An 18,351-nucleotide genomic window follows, 5' to 3' on the forward strand; every position below is an offset into this window, starting at 1 on the left:
AGTATGTCTGGGTTCATGTCAAGCTGGGGTTAATAAAAAATGGAGTGTGTATATATGTGTATAAAATGAACATTTTATATGCCGCCTTTACAGGTCAAACCCCCTCAAGACAGCTGCCACAAAAAACATTTGGATGGTAAACTTCAATACATTACAACATTAATAAAAGCCAGAGTTACAACAAACAAGTTTAAAATACAGTCCCAGCCAACAGTTAAAACCAACCAGCAGCAGTCGAAAAAAACCACTCTTATTAGAAAGCCTAGATAGATAGATAGATAGATAGATAGATAGATAGATAATCTGTGGGTGGCATTACTTGTTCTCAACCTTTTGCTTTCTCTCTGAGTCGTTGACCATAAATCAAGCTGGCCTTAGCAGGAAGGTCATCCAACTTCACCCTGTAACCCCTCTCACCCTGGCAGATTCAGAAGCTTTTATTGCGTGCGTGAGAGAAAGGGCCCTTTCAGCACAGCTGTTTATCATGAGCAGAAGAGATGATCAGACTGCCCCCCTGGCCTCCCACACCATAACCATATCTGCCATTCCCCCACCCCCACCCGTCCGGTGAACATTCGTACTGATTTAACCCTGGTAATGAAACACGTAGCAAAACACAATTGGGGCCCTGTTGCTGCAGCTGCTGCATCTCAGCAATTTAACAAGGCTTCACTTTGGCCTCAGCTTGGCATGCAAGCTGCATTGGGGACAGCGCTAGGCCTGGGTGTGGGTGGAAAGTCATGGGCCGGATGAAGACCCGTAATTAGGCAGTTTGAAGAGGTTGTTTTGTCTGGCCAAGTGGATAACTGGCAGGCAGGCAAGCAGATGGTCAAAAACTGCCCAAGTAGTATCAGCATTACAAAGCAGGAGGGGGATAATACAGATTCCCAGCACCCTTAGGTCCACTGTTTCGCATATGTTCCTTTTAAATGGGGCTTGATTTTTATCAATAGTGGGCTGTTTCTTTGAGTTTAAAAGGAAAATCTAGAATTCTAGGCACTGAGGCCCCAGCTGTAAGCCATATAACTAAAATACATGCCCTGGAATAGGGCCTGAGAGAAAAGTTTCTCTCTCTCTCTCTAATAATACTAGAACCCAGGTACGGTGGTCTCTTATGAATCACCAAAAAGAAGAAATGCATCACCAGAAAAGAGGACATGAATTTGCATATCATTTGCATATGCTAATTTATATGTATAGCTGCAAATTTAGAAATAATTATTATAATTTAAATAGAAATACAGTCCATCTCACCATAGCGTGGAAGACTGTGACCAGGTGACTGCCTGTTCAGCCTGCTGTCCAGGCAACCAGCCTTATGGTTCTTTATCTTTAAACTGGAATTGGACAGGACAGCTGTTCAAATAGAGGATGGTCCTTTGGCTGTTCTTCAAACAGGACACAAACAGGAAAAAGGACACATGGCCTCCCTAAACCCAGGGTCATCCATTGAAGCGGAATGGTGGGAGTGTCAGGACAGACAAAAGGAAGTACTTCACACAGCTCATAGTTAAACTATGGAATTTGCTGCCACAAGATGTGGTGATGGCCACCAATCTGGACGACTTTAAAAGGGGATTGGACAAACTCATGGAGGATAAGGCTATGAATGGCTACTAGTCATGGTACATCCAGGATCAGAGGTAGCATGCCTTTGAATACCCGTCACTGGGAAACAACCGTGGGAGAGGGCTATTGACCTCAATTCCGGCTTGTGGACTTCCCACAGGCATTTGGTCCACCACTTTGTGAAACAGGATACTGGACTAGATGGGTTTTTGGTCTGATCCAGCAGGGCTCTTCTTATGTTCTTATAATGGTCTGCAATACTGGAGGTAAAATTTAATAATTGCACGCCTCCTGAGGATGGGCATAGTACAAATTACCCCCTACCCCCACCCCAGCAGGTTAGTTTGACAGGGAACTCTTTTTTTAAGTTAGGATCCAGTGTAAGTCTAAGAATTTTTAAGAATCTTGGCCCTCCCTATTTGTGATCTCACTCAGGGTTATATCACTATACTCTCTCTAGGGATTATAAGAAGATTTCCTGACACACCGGAGAAATTGCGGGCTGAGTGGAGCTGCTTTGTTCTCCTGAAAGCCTGGCTGACCCAAAAGCTTCATCTTGTTCTGGTTGAGTTTCCTCTGCTACTTTCTCTCCAAGTCCCAGCTGTTATCTTCGTGGATTTGTCCATTATTTCCCTGAAAGTATGACTGATTAAACTTAGAGGAAGAAGCTAGGAAAGATCAACATTGTTAATATTTTATTTGCAATCAAATCTGAAATAAGGAATATTACTTATTCCAGGAATACGCCAGATCCAAAACAATTTTAAATATATACACATTCAAGGTCCATCAGTACTGAGAAAGCTACAGGTTTGAGAAAGCTACAGGTTTAATAACAGGCAAACGGTTGCTTGTTTTTCTTACTGTAAGAAGCCGCAGTTACTTCATTCTGGTGAACCCATGCTGGCATGGTATGCTCTTCCTTACATACCCTCTGATCTGAGCATCTTTCCATGCTGTCTTCATTCTTTCAATGAGTACTCCCCACTTTACCTCTGAATCTGAGATGACCTATATAGTCATGGTTCTATTAGCTCTATTTTGCCACTTCATTTATCATTTTTTTGCCTTTGTCTTCCCAGCATGTGTTCAGCTTGGACCGAACAAGTGTGGAAAGTGGGCGGGGCAGATGTCCTCATGAGCCCAATCGGCCATTTGCAGGCACTTTCATTGGTAGGTACCAAACTAGACCAACATGGGTTTTGTACCCCAGTTGTTGTTGTTGTTCAGTCGTTCAGTCGTGCCTGACTCTTTGTGACCCCATGGACCATAGCACGCCAGGCCTTCCTGTCCTCCGCTCTCTCCCGGAGCGTGCTCAAGTCCATATTCATTGCATCAGTGATGCTATCTAGCCATCTCATCCTCTGCCGTCCCCTTCTCCTTTTGCCTTCAGTCTTTCCCAGCATCAGGGTCTTTTCCAGAGAGTTTTCTCTTCGCATTAGGTGGCCAAAATATTTGAGCTTCAGCTTCAGTATCTGTCCTTCCAATGAGTGTACCCCAGTAGCAGTGCATAAACAAAAAAAACTATTTTATTTCTTAGCATGTTTATATATAGCCTTTCTGCCAAGGCACCCAAGGGGGTTTACAGTGTAGAACACTAAAACAAACAAAATTAACACTACAAAAGATTTAAAAAACAGTGTTGCCTCAGGCCATTAATGGTCTCCTCAGGAGAAGATGACATAAACTCCCTGGCCTGGGCTTTCATCCTTCAGTTGACTAATGTCCATCACAGCTGTGACCAGTTATTGAAGGGTTTGTTTCCTTAGTGCAGTGCTCCTAAATTTCCAGTAGGGATATTTGGAATGATTTTTCTTATTTAGATATAAAGGAGACATGCCTGATGTGGGCATGCCTTCTTTCTAAGGGCTTGCTCAGAATAAAATCACTTTCTGTGCTTAGCTATGTAAATTTAGATATATAAAAAGCATGTGGGAAGAGGCCCTCAGAAAACATCAGGGAGACTGGTTGCTCCTTAAAAAACGAACTGCAGCTGAGTAACACAGCTACCCCTCTGGAAATTCTCAGAAAACATGGCACCTTTCCTCTGTTCCCTAGTTCAAAAGTTGGTTATGCCTATTCTTGGCCTATGAAAGGAGGGGAACCAGCACAGTGGGCTTCTCCACATGGGGCTTTTATCCTGCGATTGAGATTCATTACTCATGGAAGTGTTTGGGGGTCCTTTATATGACGTCGTCAACCTCTAGGACTTCTCCCATGGTTTCTGACCTTTATCCCTGTTTTTTTAAGATCACGGATAATCAGCTATTTCATTATCACAAGTTGATTTTCTCATTGAAAAGAGGAAGTGGTGCTATAACACAGCACCATCTAGTGGCTGTATAATGAAACATATGGAGCTTACAGATAAAGGAACTCTGTGGGAAAAGGGGTGATCTTAATCACACAAAGGATATGGAACCAGAAAGCCCAGTAGAGTTGTGAGATAAAAAGCCTGGTGTGGAGAAGTCCAGTAGCAGTACTTGTGTGTGTGTGTGAAGCATTTCCAAACCCTTTCAAGATTGCTGTCCTGGAGTGTCCTCACTTAGGCCATAAAGCGTTCTCCTTTCTGCAATAGTTGCATAAAAGAGGTTTACCTGGCTTTTCATTGTGGATTTGGAGAATTGGTGTGGCGGACTTGCCAAGAACATGAACTGTGAGTCAAACAGTCCCCATTCAACTCTCATCTCTGCTATTAATGAAGGCAAGCCATTTTTTCTTAGCCTTAGCCTCCCATCTGCAAATTCTGACCTACTTGTTATAAGATAATAATGATGCGCGGGGAGCTCTTTGAATATGCTAATGTGCTTTATAATGTTAAGTATCAATATTATTACTCTCATAAGCACAAGAATGTCGAGCAAAATTTTATTATTTCTGTGGGGCTTCTTTCCTAGGTGGAGACTTGTATACTGGACTAACAGCAGATTTCTTGGGCAGGGACTCTGTCATCTTCCGAACCATGGGGCAACGCTCCTCTCTACGTACTGAGATGGACCAGCGGCTGCTTAATGGTAGGAGAAAGCTAAGCAATTCCATCAAACCAAATGGCATATTGTGTGATCTGGGGGTGGGGGGGTCGGAATAACTTTCATTTTAGGCAAACAAAGTATGTGTCCCTTTGACATATTTTAGGCACTGGAACATGGCAGTGATGGAAGGAGCCAGAAGCAAATAGGAAGGAGGTAGTCCACACAATTGTTAATGGAAAAAGAAGAGTTTGGCAGTGGAATTAAAGACTAAAGTACACAATATATTAACAATGTAGTGTGCAGTTTACCCTCTCTTTCTTTTTTGCTTACAGATTAGGACCACAGATCCACTTACAGAACCAGATTGGGACTACAGTGCATGGGTAGGGAAGGTTTAAACCTTCCCCTCCTGGATGCTTGTTTTCCTAAATCCCCACCCCCACCCACACAAAAGAAAAAAGTGTCCATTGGTGCCAAAGGAGGTTTTTTTCCTCTTTTTTAGTGTGTGTGTGCGTGTGCATGCATGCATGCGTGTGTGTGTGCACACGTGCCTATGTGGTACATTTAGGGAAACAAGTGGCTTCTCCCAGATACTTGCTTTTCTAAATTCCCAGCCCCAGCAAAAGAAAAAAGCCTCCATTGGCACCAATGGAGGCCTTTTCCCATTTTGTAGTCCCAGTGCTAGGGCAGGAGCAAATTCAAGAAAAGAAGCAGCTGAGAGGGGAAGTTTTAAACTAACCCTACCCATGTGTGCTGGTCCTGATCCAGCTTGGGGGTCCACAGGCTTACTTGTAAGTTAAAAATAAGCAGAGGGCAAGCTTTACGCAACGTATTTAACATATATCATCTACGTTGGCCGTAAGAAAGAGATGAGAGATGGGATAGAATTTAGGATGATAAGGAATTCGTGCTTGAAAAATAAGGGTGAGGTGGGGATGTGTTGTACAACAATGTCTCTTTGCATATATGACTGTTAATAAGAGGAATCATGATGTACTGACTCTGTTGGCAATAGCTCAACCAACTGTCAGAAGAGAGCCTGCAAAGATTTGTATCTTTTGGTTCCTGTGCCAAGCTGCAAACTGCTTCTTCTGCCGATTTCTTCCTAACTTGCCCCATATTCTTTTGCGCAGGCCCCAAATTTGTTGCTGCTTACTTGATCCCAGACAACGATGATCGGGACAATGACAAGGTCTACTTTTTCTTCACTGAGAAGGCAGCGGAATCAGACAGCAAAGGACGTGCCATCTTCAGCCGCGTGGGGAGGATCTGTGTGGTGAGTTCACGGGACCATTTTTGTGTGCAAAGGGTGACCAACATTGTACTGGGAACTGAATGGATGGAGACCCAACCTTAGATTGCCTCAGAAATTCCTCTGGAGGTTTAGCCCTTAAGTGAATGAGAGAAGTCCCTAGTGCTGGGCAAAGCATCTCTCAAAGGCCTGCAAGCATGGCGCTAAAAGCAGAGTAAACCTGCATCTCTTGACATTCTACCTAATCCAAGGGTAGGCAACTTGTACTTGTGGCATTGGGACCCAGGAGCTGCACACATGCCCCCCCGCTCCCCCACACATCCCCCCCCCGCTCCCACATCCTGATCCAGATTACTGGGAGGAAGAAGATACTGTAATCTCAGTCTCATCCCAGCAATGTGGAGGCATTTGATTACAGAATTTCCTAATGGAGCATCAGGGATAAGATAATGCAGATATGAAAGATTTGCTTGATCTGCCACAAATGTTGAGTAGGATTGCTGGGATTGGGGGTAGTGGGAAGATTAAAGTCTCCCATCCCCACAAGCCCAGTGCTCCTGCTCATGATCGCTGGGAGGAGAGAGAGGCCCTCCTCCCAGTGATCCTGCTGTAGAAGAAAGCATGTAGGGATGACTCTCCTCGTGTGGCCTCGTTCCCAGCACACCCGGTTTAACAAGGAAGCATGGCACGTCATCGTTGCACGCCTGTTTCCCAGGAGAATCGGGCTTCCTCCAAACAGCTGTTTGGTGGGTGGGTGGGACCACAATACTGCAGGGAAAGAGAGCTCATGGGAATGACTCTCCTCACACACCCTATGTGGCAGAGGTAGCAGCAACAGTGTTGGGGGCGGGGGTGAGAGTAGGGATGTACGGATATTGTTAAATCCGTTCCATCTGTGTCTTGTGGATTATCAAGTGTCTTAGGTTCAGTCATCCACTCATTAACAGAATTGCAGTTTTAAAAGAAGAATGTCATTCTACTTGTGCTAATTTGCATCTATGCTAATTCGCATTATCACAGAATCATAGCATTAGTGCAAGTGTGCATTAGCACCCTCCCACCAGTGTCATTTGAAATGTACTGCATACCAGAGAACAAGGCCGCTCAGTTCTCCATGCAGGATGGGCTGCTCAGGAGCAGCCCCCGTATTATTATACATTTGAAAGAAAGTGGCATGTGCACGGAGGTAACTTCAGAGAGATCCCTGATGGCTTTGCCACAGCATGAGGCTTTGGCTCTACTTTCCTACTTGCTTAGAATCTGTGGCTGCATCTGCTTCAATTGCTTAACACATCCCTAACTCTTAACCCTGGCTTTTGGATGTCGGGGCCAACATACTCCCTGGGAATAACAATTGATCACACTAGCCAAAACTAATGAGACGGGTTGCGTTAGCCTTGGAGGGGCTTAAATGGCTGCTCAGACAAGTTTCCGTAGAATGTTTTTGGTGCATACAAAAATAAAAAGACGCTTTCAAGGGACTCGGCGTGTTTCCTGAAAGACCCCAACACCATGATGTGTTTCATGGTGGTTCACCACTGCTTGCCGCTTCAGTCAGCTGTAACTCCATCACCTCTCTCCCCCATTTTGAAAACTGCCCTTCTTTTCAGTAACAATGATGTCATCACACAGCCAGTCAGATTTGGTGATGTGATAATGTCGCTGTTACCAGGAGGTCTGTTCTAAGCAAAAAAGGCACTGAAGCGCTGCCAATTGCTGCTGTAAAATGCTCATAATGGAGTGCTGTTCACAGCCTTTTGTAAGGTGCTCTATACAGCACCTTACTTCGAAAAACCAAACAACAGTAACCCCCCACCAAAAAGGCCTCAGCCCAAAAGATCACAAAAAAAGGGAAGGTGTGTTTTGCAGGCATGGTGGAGAAAATGTTCACATATATATAAACTGACCTGAGCTCTGAAATCAGATCTGCTCCCCCATTGCCTTTGGTTCCTGATGCACAGTATAGTATGGCATAGGAAGCCTTTTGGTGCACACAGCATTTTTTAAGCACTTCAGTCAAGACTTCATCATTGGTAGTGCTTGGCTCGTGAGGGCTGCATCAGTTTCTCATGGCTTTAATGGTTTCTTTCCCAGCCAAAGTTAGGAAAGTGGATTTTTTTTCTTTCTGATAATTGTCTTTAATGTCATTGGCAAAAATAAAAAGGGAAAGGGAGCGGGAATCCTCTGGAGCCTTTTTGTTCTTCAGTCTTTCATGCAAATGGAAACTCCCCAGTCACTTCCCGTTACAGCCGTCCTTTCTTCCTGGAACGTTCTCTCCAGAGCTGTTTCATGAGCACTCCCTCCTGCACAAAGATCCCATGAAAGGTCTTTGACACCAGCTTCATTTCCCTCTTCTAGATTCCAGTACATCAGCTGTGCATCTAATTTAACTAAAGACTTGAATTGTAAGGAAATGAACTAGCTGTGCAAATAATGGAGTGATACCACAAGAAACTTTTCCTCACTTTGTAGTGAACCCTTACGTATTCAGTGATGCTGCTGGAGCAAGAAGGGATTAGCTGTAGAGATCACTTCCCAGACTACATTTTTATGGCAAATATGTCATGTTATTGCTTTCTCTGAATAAGTCACAGGGATTGCCCACACAATCCCAGATCCTTCACATAGTGTTGTACTTTCTCTGTGCTCATTGCCCCCTGTCTTGCTGAAGCGCTTATGCATTCACTTTTTAAAGATTTCTGTGATGGCATTCTTCCATAGGGGCCTCAGAATTGAGAGCTCATGCCCGTCCCTGAGATTTCAGGGCATGTCTCTCTCTGCCCACGTTCAAAATGCTTTTAATTCATTATTATATTTATACTCTGCCTTTTTCCTCTTGCAAGGAACCCCAGGCAGCTTACATGGTCATCCTCCTCCTCTTCTCCATGTTATCCTCACAACAACCCTGTGAGGTAGGTTAGGCTGAGAGTCAGTGACTGGCCCAAAGTCACCCAGTGAGCTTCGTGGCTGAATTGATACTAGAACCCAGATCTCCTGGAGCCCAGTCCAACACGCTAACCACTACACCACACAAGCTGTCTCAGCACACTGGCTCTCACTTGTTTCATTGCCATAATATCCCCAGAAAGCGATAGAGAAGTTTTTGTTAGTTGTTTGGAGGGACTGGTGTTGTTTCCCTAACAGTAACTAGTTCTCTAATTATGTTGACTTGATCCACTTGGTGTTTTCAGGTAGGAGAGTAACTTGGGGGAAGCACTTGTTTGTCTTAAAAAATGTAACATGTAAAGTGGCCCTTGCATTCAGCAGCTCTTGTTTTTTAAAGTGCTAAACTGGAATCAGCAGGCTATTTCCACGCAGGGCCAAGCTACAGGTGACATTAAATATGTCATGTGTGTCTCTTTTTTAAAAACTCCGAATAGCAGGTGCTGGGGGTAAGGGCAGTCAGAATCAGGACCATGGCTGCTATTTGGAGTTTTAAAAAGATACATGTGACATTAAGGGCTTTTCTGTACTGGCATTTATCATGTGCTCCTCATTCCCTACTCATACCTGTTGATTACAGGTACTTTAGATGACATTGCGACCCTCCAGTTTCACTTCTGTGTCTAACCAGCACTTTCGGCAAGTCTTTTTAAAACTGGGAAAATGTGGCATTTAATGACGAAAAAGAAAGGAAGTGTGATACCCTCTTGTGTAATTGTGCTATTCTGCTATACCACAGTGCCACCTAGAGATTATGTAGTGGAAAAGCAGGAAAGGAAACACTCCTTGGGTAGTGCTCAGATCTCTGTTGTACGACAAAACTGAAAGTGTTTTTATCCCAATATTGAAAATGGGTGGTGGAAGGCTGAAAAAAAAAGTAGGCTGCTTAAGGCTACTTACTGAGTTTGTGACCGAGATGTGAACTGGGGACATCCCTGTTCACTTTTTTAGCCATTGTTGAGTAATGTCAGTGTAAAAAATTAGAGTCAACCTCTGTGTGTGACATACCAAATACACGCCTCCTAATTATACTCACTTGAATTAAAGCTATTCATTGCATGTACAAATGCCTCTTTCAGTTAAACAATATCTCACTTTCTGGAAGGCAAAGTAAACTGCTGTAACTGAGATTTAAGCAGGCGTTGTTTAAACAAGCCTCAGGTAGTGAATTTTCTTTCAGCGCTGAGTGATTGGGTGTTTGTTTTCATAAAGCCAGTCTGAAATATAACAATATAGATTTACAGATGCGGCTACGCGGTAAGCAGAAAAGTTCAATAAATTGAGATGGCGTATACAAAGAAGATAAGTTTGTTATAGACTTCCTCAACCTGGTGCCCTCTGAACTTCAACTCTCCTCAGCCCCAGCCACCATGACCAGTGATTGTAAATGCTGGGAGTTGTAGTTCAAAATACCTGGAGGGCATCAGGTTAGGGAAAGCTGGCATATTGTCTGTAAAGCTTTGGGGAGGTGGTCATAGCTCAATGACAGAACATTTGCTTTACATGTAAAAGGTCCCAGATTCAAACTCTGGCATCTTTAGTTCTTAGGCAGCAGGATAAGAAAAGATCCTTGCTGGAGACCTGTGAGAGTTACTTGGCGCAGACTTCTCTACTCTGGCTCGCAAAGGACCAGTGGGCTGAGTCAGTATAAAGCATTTTCATATGTTCATTTGCAAACAAGTAACTGTCTTGCTTCAACTAAGTGCAGCTCTTTGTTACGCAAACACAAAGCTAATCACAATACAGAAGTCAAAGCAAGCCAACAGTCAAGCAGAACTTACCAGGCTCACATGGATTTTCCAAAGAGAAGTCAGAGACATAGCCAAGGTCAAATGCGCTGGATATCAGGCAATCAGAGTTCCAAAAAGCAGCATCAGGCAGAAGACCAAAGGTCAATGACACAGGCGTCCAAACATCAGCAGGGTACAAGATACAGGACCTGCAGCAACAGTGTTGCTTCCACCAAAGGCTAAACTAAGCAAGCAGGCTTATGTTACCTAAGCTTCCTGAACCCCACCCAAGGCTCAACTGCAGTACATTACAAGCCTTGCTCCCTAGGAGTTTCCTGCTCTTGAGGAGTCCTTATTTGGAGTCGAGTGCTTCTTCTTACAGGAGCCGTACAAATCTGCCTCTTCAGGCAATGATGCTCTCTGGGACTGGGTGGTCATTCAGTCTCTGACTCTGAAGCAGAACTCCTTTCCTCCTGTGGGGGCAGACCTATGATCCTCTCCCCTGAGGGCCCAGGCTCCCCCCAAGTCTCCTGATATGGGTGGTTCCATGGTATTATACATCTCTGGGAGCTCTAGCTCCTTGGAGGAGGAAGATTCCTCCAGTGGGGGCATGACAGTAACCAAGGGCTGGAAGCAAAAATGACTTGGTCTGATGTTCCTTCTGTCAGTGTAATTAACATGGAAGCTTTCAGCTATACCATTAAGGGCTGTGTGCTCATGTACTGTTTATGTTACAAAGAAAGAATATGGTGACTGTTGGCATTCACCTCAATTTTGACAATCCTAGACAACTTTTGTGACTACCTGAAAACTCAAAGAATTATACCAGTGAGTGCGGACAGCCTCCCAAGTTTGATTGCACCAAATTTTGGACATTCACTGGAATATAATCACTGAAATCCCATGTTGGTTCAGTGATATTTATGCCATATATTTTCACCAGCCTGGTTTTATTTCTTGTCATTTAAAAAAAATTGACAAGTGTATAATTGGCCTTTGAGTTTTTCAGAAAGATTAAAAAGCGGGAAGAGTCACATTTGGCAGGTCACCTTTGAGCGGGAGCTCCAGAGGCACAATGCCACAACTGAAAAGGCCCTGCTCCATGCAACATCAGTGCGAATCTCCCATGGCGATAGACTTAGGAGCAGAACATCCCCTACAAACCTTGGCAGAAAGGGGTTCATATAGGAAAACGTGCTCTGTAAGGTATAATAGGACCAGGTTGTTTACTTAAGGCTGTTCACATTTGGTTTTACTGAATATGAACAGCCTGAAGAATTCTTTCTGTTCGTGGGAAATGTAAGGTGGAAGATGTAGTTTCTCTTTCATTAGAGCATGGATCTTCATTGGATCTGCTTTGGCAGGAGTGGGGTTAAAAGAGGGACAGATTGATCTTAGTGGAAGAATTGGTGGTCACTGAGGAATTAACATAGGACATGAGGGTATGTGGGGCGCTTCTCGCATGTCAAGAGAGAGCCCCTGTTCCTAAATGTATATTGGATATGCATCATATGTTTGGAATGTTGAAGAGAAGCTCCACCATATGGGAACAGTGAAGATCTACCTCCTGCCTAGTTTTCCTTCTATCATAGCACCATTTGGTTGGGATTACTCTAGTACGTTTGGATAAGGAATCTGTAAAGTATGCTCAGTGCCCCCCACCCCGCCTCTCATTATATCTCCTGGGATTCCACAGCTGTTGCGCTCCCTCTTGGAGGGACGCTGCCAGATTAACATGTAGATGAATGAGCATCACTGTTCCATGTCATCAGCCCTCATAATAATTGATGCTCCATTGCAATACTGATGCAATACAAAACATTCATTTAAGCCATCTAGATCTGACCTCTGCATGGGTGTGTTAACAAGAGGTCACATTCCAGAAGCTTAAGATTGTTCGAGCATGGGGTTCCCTTTCTCACATGCTCCAACTGTCCCTCTTTTTTGGGTGACCTGTCCTTGGTAATTCATTCCCCCTATTTTTGCTATCTGAGGACACCTTGTAAAAAAAATTACGTTAATGGGTTGAATCCAGCATCACGCAAGTGGACTTCTGCTTGCACAACAGGACTTCCCTTTGCTCTCCGCACCCCTACAGCTCCACAAATCTGCTCCGGAGGGTCCCCTAATCCCTTGGAGCAGATTTGGGGAGGGCACGGGGGCTGCAGGGGCAAGGGGAAATCCGTTCTGCCAGTGGTTTTTGTTCTGCTGGCAGATGGTCAGGTGCTGGATACAACCCAATCTGAGTTTCTAGCATCATTCTTCAGGGTTCAGCTCCCTCCCTGGACTCAAATCTCTCAGTGGGTAGGCAGATGTCTCTAGTGCACATATAGGTCAATGCATGCATGTAGATTGTGATGCACCATGTGGTGTGCAGTCCGCTGTTTCGCACAGTGCAGCTGCTGAAGTATGTTTTGAACTGTTAATAACATATTGTAAGGCAGCTGGTACTTTTCCAGGTATGTCCCTAACTAAAAGAATGCACACTGGATTGGCTTTTAAATCAACGGAGGATAGGTTATTGCAGAATAAAATGATATGCTGGACAGCAGGCAGCAAAGAGCCTTTGATCATGTGTAGTAGAGAGGGGAGGGAGCTCAGGCTGTGGTTCTTGGCAAGAGCACTGGCTGGGGGTGTTCCAAACATCTCCCTATTTCCATTTGTGAAATGTCGGATGGTATGCTTTCTCGGTCTATTAATATTTTTTAGCTGAGGGAAATGTTCAAACAAATATTGCTTTTAAAATGCAAGGGTGTCCCAGACAGGAAATCTAATGTCAGGAGCCTAGACATTTTAGAAAACCTGGAGATCCCTGAGTTAGAGTTAGCATCTAAAGGCCCACTAGAGTGGCTTGCATCCCCGTTAGGATTCAGTGCTCCAAACCCCACTGAATGAACATGAAGTTGATACAGTCACTAGCAGCAGCATAGTCAATAAATAGGAGCAGGTGCATGTTTTTGACCTCCGGGAAGCCCAAGGAGCACCCAATAGAACGAAACAGGTACTGTTCTGTTCCTACCCGTCACTGAAAAGCAAAACTTGCCCAGGCTGCAGAGGTGTAGGGGAGATGAAGCATTTGCCTGCTGGAAATGATTGTGGCGGTGGCTGCCTGCAATAACTCTGCTTCCTTGGAACAAGCACCAAGCAGTACATACCACAGAGAGGAGGAGATGGCGGCTTTCCACACAAACAGAACAGTTCTGCTGGCTGTGAATTCCTTGCTCTCCCCCTAATCCTAGAAATAAACATTAAGTCACAGAAATGAAGTGGTTATTTATTGGATTAATCCCTACACTGAGAAGGATTCTGTGTTTGCTTGAGAGGCAGGAACGTGGAGGCAGTCTGACTTCCAGAGCAGGCAGGTTGCCAAATGAGTCAAAGGAGATGCTCTATTCAGTAAAGCTGAGACAATCTGTTGCCTTATTTTCTCCAGTGTCTTTGGCAGGCAGAAAATATATACAATAAACAGGTTAAGCTGCTGCACCCATCGCATCTCTCAGGAGTGTTAACACACAACAAACTTGTGTCCAAGGGATTCAGGACTCAATTAGCAGCTGTGTTTAGCTTGCAACTAGTGGGGCTTTGTCTAAGAAAAACAAGTGTTTTTTTCTGAGACATATTTCTTCCAGTCCTAAGATTAGCATTGTCATTGGAACCTGGTGGCCTGTGATTGTGGAAATGTAGGCTGAGCTAGCCTTGATTCCTCTGCGCCTTAGAGGAACAGAATGTGGCAAGAGAAGTGGTTTTAGCAATATAGAGGATGAAGCTTTATGCCACCAAAGCATTCCTGAAGTGGGGTGGGGGAAAGAGGGGGGTGGGGGGAAGGGAAAGAAAGCAACTCTCTTTCTCTCATTGTCCTGTTGTTTTGTAAACAGAGGTTCTGCTCAGGATATCTACCTCCAGCTGTTCAATTGTGGATGATCTTGTCTATCCAATCAGGTCTTCGAGGAGTGGGGGGAGCTCTGTTCTGTGGTTCCACCTCCATCAGAAGTGTGGTTGGCAGGGACAACAGAGAGAGCCTTCTCCACAATAGTGCTGAGACTATGGTAGTTCCTGTCCTTGGAGAGCAGGTTGCCCCTTCCCTTTAGATGCTAGACCCAATATGGGTCTAGCATCTAAAGATAGATATGCTTTATCTAAAGCATAAAATTTAGATGCTTTTATTCCAGCAGGTTTGGCTGGCTCCTAAATCTTAGAGCCTCTCAACACTTCTAGTTTATTGCATATTCATGATTGGCCACTCACTGAATTGTGCAGGTCCATTACATGACGTTGTCATCGTCCAGTCATTATCTCACCATTTCCACCCACCTATCCCGTGTTTTCCTCAAATGGAAAAAATGTGGTATTTTTTCAAATATGCGCAAATGGAGCGCCGTGACCTCCCCATGTATTTCTCCCCTAGCGCGAATGAACTGCTGTGTGTTGGTGGCTGTGGGCGGTTGTTTTGGGTTGTTGGGGGTGCGGTCATGATGACGAAGGTGGTGACGATGGGCTGTGGGGCGTGTTGCCTTCCCATGCCTGCCCCACTTTGGGCCCTTGCTATTTTCCACCTGCAGCATTCTGAACAAGGCAGCAGGTTGGCTGAGCAGTGTGCCGGCCTGCTGGGACGCCCCCCCTGCTGTGCTTTCCCAGTGAGTAAATGGCAGAGATTGTCAAAAACACTGAACAGGGAGGTGGGGCCCCCGGAGAGATTGGTGGGGGGACTGTCTGAGCATCAGTCCCCATCCACCAGTAACATGCAGGGGGAGGGAAAGGGGCAGGAGCCAGGGAGGAGCTGTCACCACACCCCAAGCGCGTGTAATGCTTTTTTGCGGAAAGGTGGCGATGCCCCTGAGCAGCATCACCACCCCCGTGAGAAGGAAAGAGACAAAAAATAACATGATGGGGACAGCCATCTAAAGAGAACGACCCAGTCCTGCATTGATACTGGATGGGGAAAGAACCGGCATTGACGTGGAATTCTCCGCCTGTGTGTTGGAGCCCTTAGAATCATAGAGTTGGCGGGGCCTTGTAGGGCATTTACTCTAATCCCCTGCTTGATGCAGGGAATAAAGAGCTCAAGTGTCCCCAACAGATATGAAGATCTCCAGTGAGGGAGAGCCACCACCCCTTTAGGTAATTGCTTCCATTTAAGAGCAGTTTATCTAACGTTCAACTCTAATGTCAGCCTCCTGTGGCTTAACCCTATTAGATCTAGTTCTGCCCTCTGGTACAGCTGAGGTCAAGTCTTTGCCCTCTTCTGTGTGGCAGCCCTTCGGGAAATTATTATGACCCTTCAGTCTTCTCTTCTCCAGGCTAAGCCTATCCAGTTCCTTTCCTCGTAGGACTTGCTTTTCATACCCCTGGCCATCTTTGTTGTCCTCCTCTGAACCTATTCTAATTTGTATACATCCTCCTGAAAGTGCAGTGCCCAGAACTAGATGCTCCTGCTGCTGAACGTTATATAAATGTTTTAATTAATAAGTAAATAAGTGAAGTAAGGTGCAGTGGGGAGGGAACAGGTTCAGCTCAAGCAGGTGAAAGGAGACCTGGTTAAGTATTTATTGTGAAGGAAACTTAACTGTTTTCAAAATGCAAGTTGAATTGAATTTGGACATCCTTCTGTTCATGAACATACGCCTCAACCATCATCAACATTACCCAAGGGCTGAGCTTTGATACCTTAAGACATATTTTAGATGGGTATCTGGAACGTCTTATTGAATCACTGTTTTTTTCCCCTGTAATCTGCAACTGTGTATGTTCATATTATAGGATTATTATAAAATGATGTATTTCATATTTAGGGATTGCATGTAAACATGGAATTATATTTCTGTTGATATTTTCAGATCCTTGTGGTTTTCCACTCATTGGTATTTCCACTCTAAAACTATCCACTTGCAGTAAAAACTTGCAAGCAGATATAACAAGACTGTTCATGCGGCAAGGCAGATTGAAAGGAATGCAATCAGACAATAAGGACCAAAATAGTATTCTAAGACAAAAGTATGGAGGTTGGATAACTGTGAAATAAAAGGACAGTATAACACCGATTAATGTGTACTGTCCTTTACAATAGGAATGCACAGCCTGCAGTCCCCCCTCCAAGGCCTTTACTGCAGCCCGCTAAGGGTGCCACTGCCAAATTCCTCCCTGCCATCTCTACTCTCCACTCCTTTTCCCAGAGTTCCTCATACAGATTGCTCTCACATCCATGAAAGAGCAATCTCTCTTTTATGTAAATATGTATGTGCGTGTGGTCCCCAGGTCAGCATCACATGTGGTCTCAGAGTCAAAAAGGTTGCGCGCCCCTGCTTTATAACATGGGACTACAGGCAGTGAGTATTTAAAAATAAAAATAGCTCCTCTTGGTAGGTGTCTGAAATTGTAGTGGTGTGTCTGTGAACTCATAAAAGCAAGCCTCAACAGCAGCAACACAAATCCCAGCAGTCTCTTTCAGAGACACAGGGCTTCAACTGCAATGTTGAGAATTTTTCATTTGATTCTGTGCTTGTGTGGTACCAAACTCCCATCCATTTTTTGAGAGTGGGGAGGGGAGATATAAAACATATGTCTTGGGATAATTTTAAAAACTGTTCACAACTTCCAGACAGAAATGTTACAGAGACAAAAGTTGAAGATCAAAATACAGCCCACCCCCAAAAAAACCCACATACTTAAAAAAGCACACAAAAGTGGGGAAAAAACGCAACAGATTGAACAGTTACTCTAGAGCAAATGTGGACAGAGGTATATTAGGATCTCCTGGGTGCTAGATCTGTGGATGCTTTGTGGTAGATCAGCAAGAGTTTCTGACTTCCAATTGTTTAACAATAGCAAACCCAAAATGACTTTCCCCCCACAAATTAGGCTGCTGAAATGAAGAAAGATTGGGGTAAGCAGGAGTGGACTGTTGTGTGAAAGTATTGAAAACAAATTCCTAGGCTCAGATAATGTGTCCTTTCATTCTAAGTGTATGTGTCTTGTGTACCTGGCTTTGGTTGGTCAATCTTGGGGTTCTCATAAAAGACAAAGTAGATCCTGTAAGCCTGAAGTCTGCCCACCCCTGCTCTAAATTCCTTGAGTGGGGAATTTGTGACCCTGACCTTCCAGAAGTTGGAGTCCAACTCCCATCAGCCCCAGCCAGCATGGCCAAATTTGATGGGAGTTATAGCCCGGCAATATCTGGAGGGCCACATGTTTTCCACCCTTGCTCTAAAGCAAGGCCAGTGTTGATGAACCATGTGATTTAATAATAAAAATGTCTGCTGGAATAAAATTTCAGTTTGCCTTCGAAAGGCATAACAGGGAGCTTTGCAGGAAGACTTTTTTAAGAGGGCATTTCACAACCGAGATCTTCAGCTGACAAAATCCTACTTTGTGCTGTGCTGCAGTAGAACAGATCTCATTTAGCTGGCTCATGGCATATGGAAAAGGATTTCCCCAAAAAGCAGGGAATGCAAAGATACAATATTTGATTGAATTGTTGCTACTGACATTGAGAAATCTTTGGGAATATGATGGTGGGCCCATCTTTTGGAACTCAGATCAAGAAATGTGCCTTGTAAATCTTTGGCTTCACATTTTTTATATGAGAGGGATAATGTTCAGGACAAACAGATAATCAAAAACAACCCCTGATCTTTGGGTGCTGCTAAAGGTTATAATTTGGAAACTGAAGCATAGGGCTGATGCTTCCTTATCAATATATTTTGAGTACTGGTACTAGTTCGTTTAGCTATGCAAGGGAGATCTCATTGTACGCTTTGAAACATACCCCAGAATTCTTTGCCATGCACATGAGTTCCATGTCCTACATGCAGATTCTGCAGCAGCAAGTCTGCATGGGAAAGGGTTAAGAATGTAAGAGGAGCCATGCCAGATCAGCCCAAAAACCTTT

At 44.3% G+C, this 18,351-nt stretch overlaps 1 protein-coding gene across 1 annotated transcript in view; it reads left to right on the top strand.

Moving 5' to 3' along the window:
• SEMA3G (semaphorin 3G) overlaps window positions 1-18,351 on the top strand; it is a 102,409-nt gene that overhangs the window by 66,511 nt on the left and 17,547 nt on the right. The window contains exons 5-7 of the mRNA XM_084839701.1: window positions 2,652-2,742; window positions 4,467-4,583; window positions 5,675-5,817. Of these exons, the coding sequence (XP_084695827.1) occupies window positions 2,652-2,742; window positions 4,467-4,583; window positions 5,675-5,817 (351 nt within the window). The remainder of the gene's footprint in view (window positions 1-2,651; window positions 2,743-4,466; window positions 4,584-5,674; window positions 5,818-18,351) is intronic.

This window comes from Heloderma suspectum, chromosome 2 (genome assembly GCF_057233095.1).
Source record: "Heloderma suspectum isolate Gila_16-S chromosome 2, 16-S_ref, whole genome shotgun sequence".
In the NCBI taxonomy this organism is placed as follows: Eukaryota; Metazoa; Chordata; class Lepidosauria; order Squamata; family Helodermatidae; genus Heloderma; species Heloderma suspectum.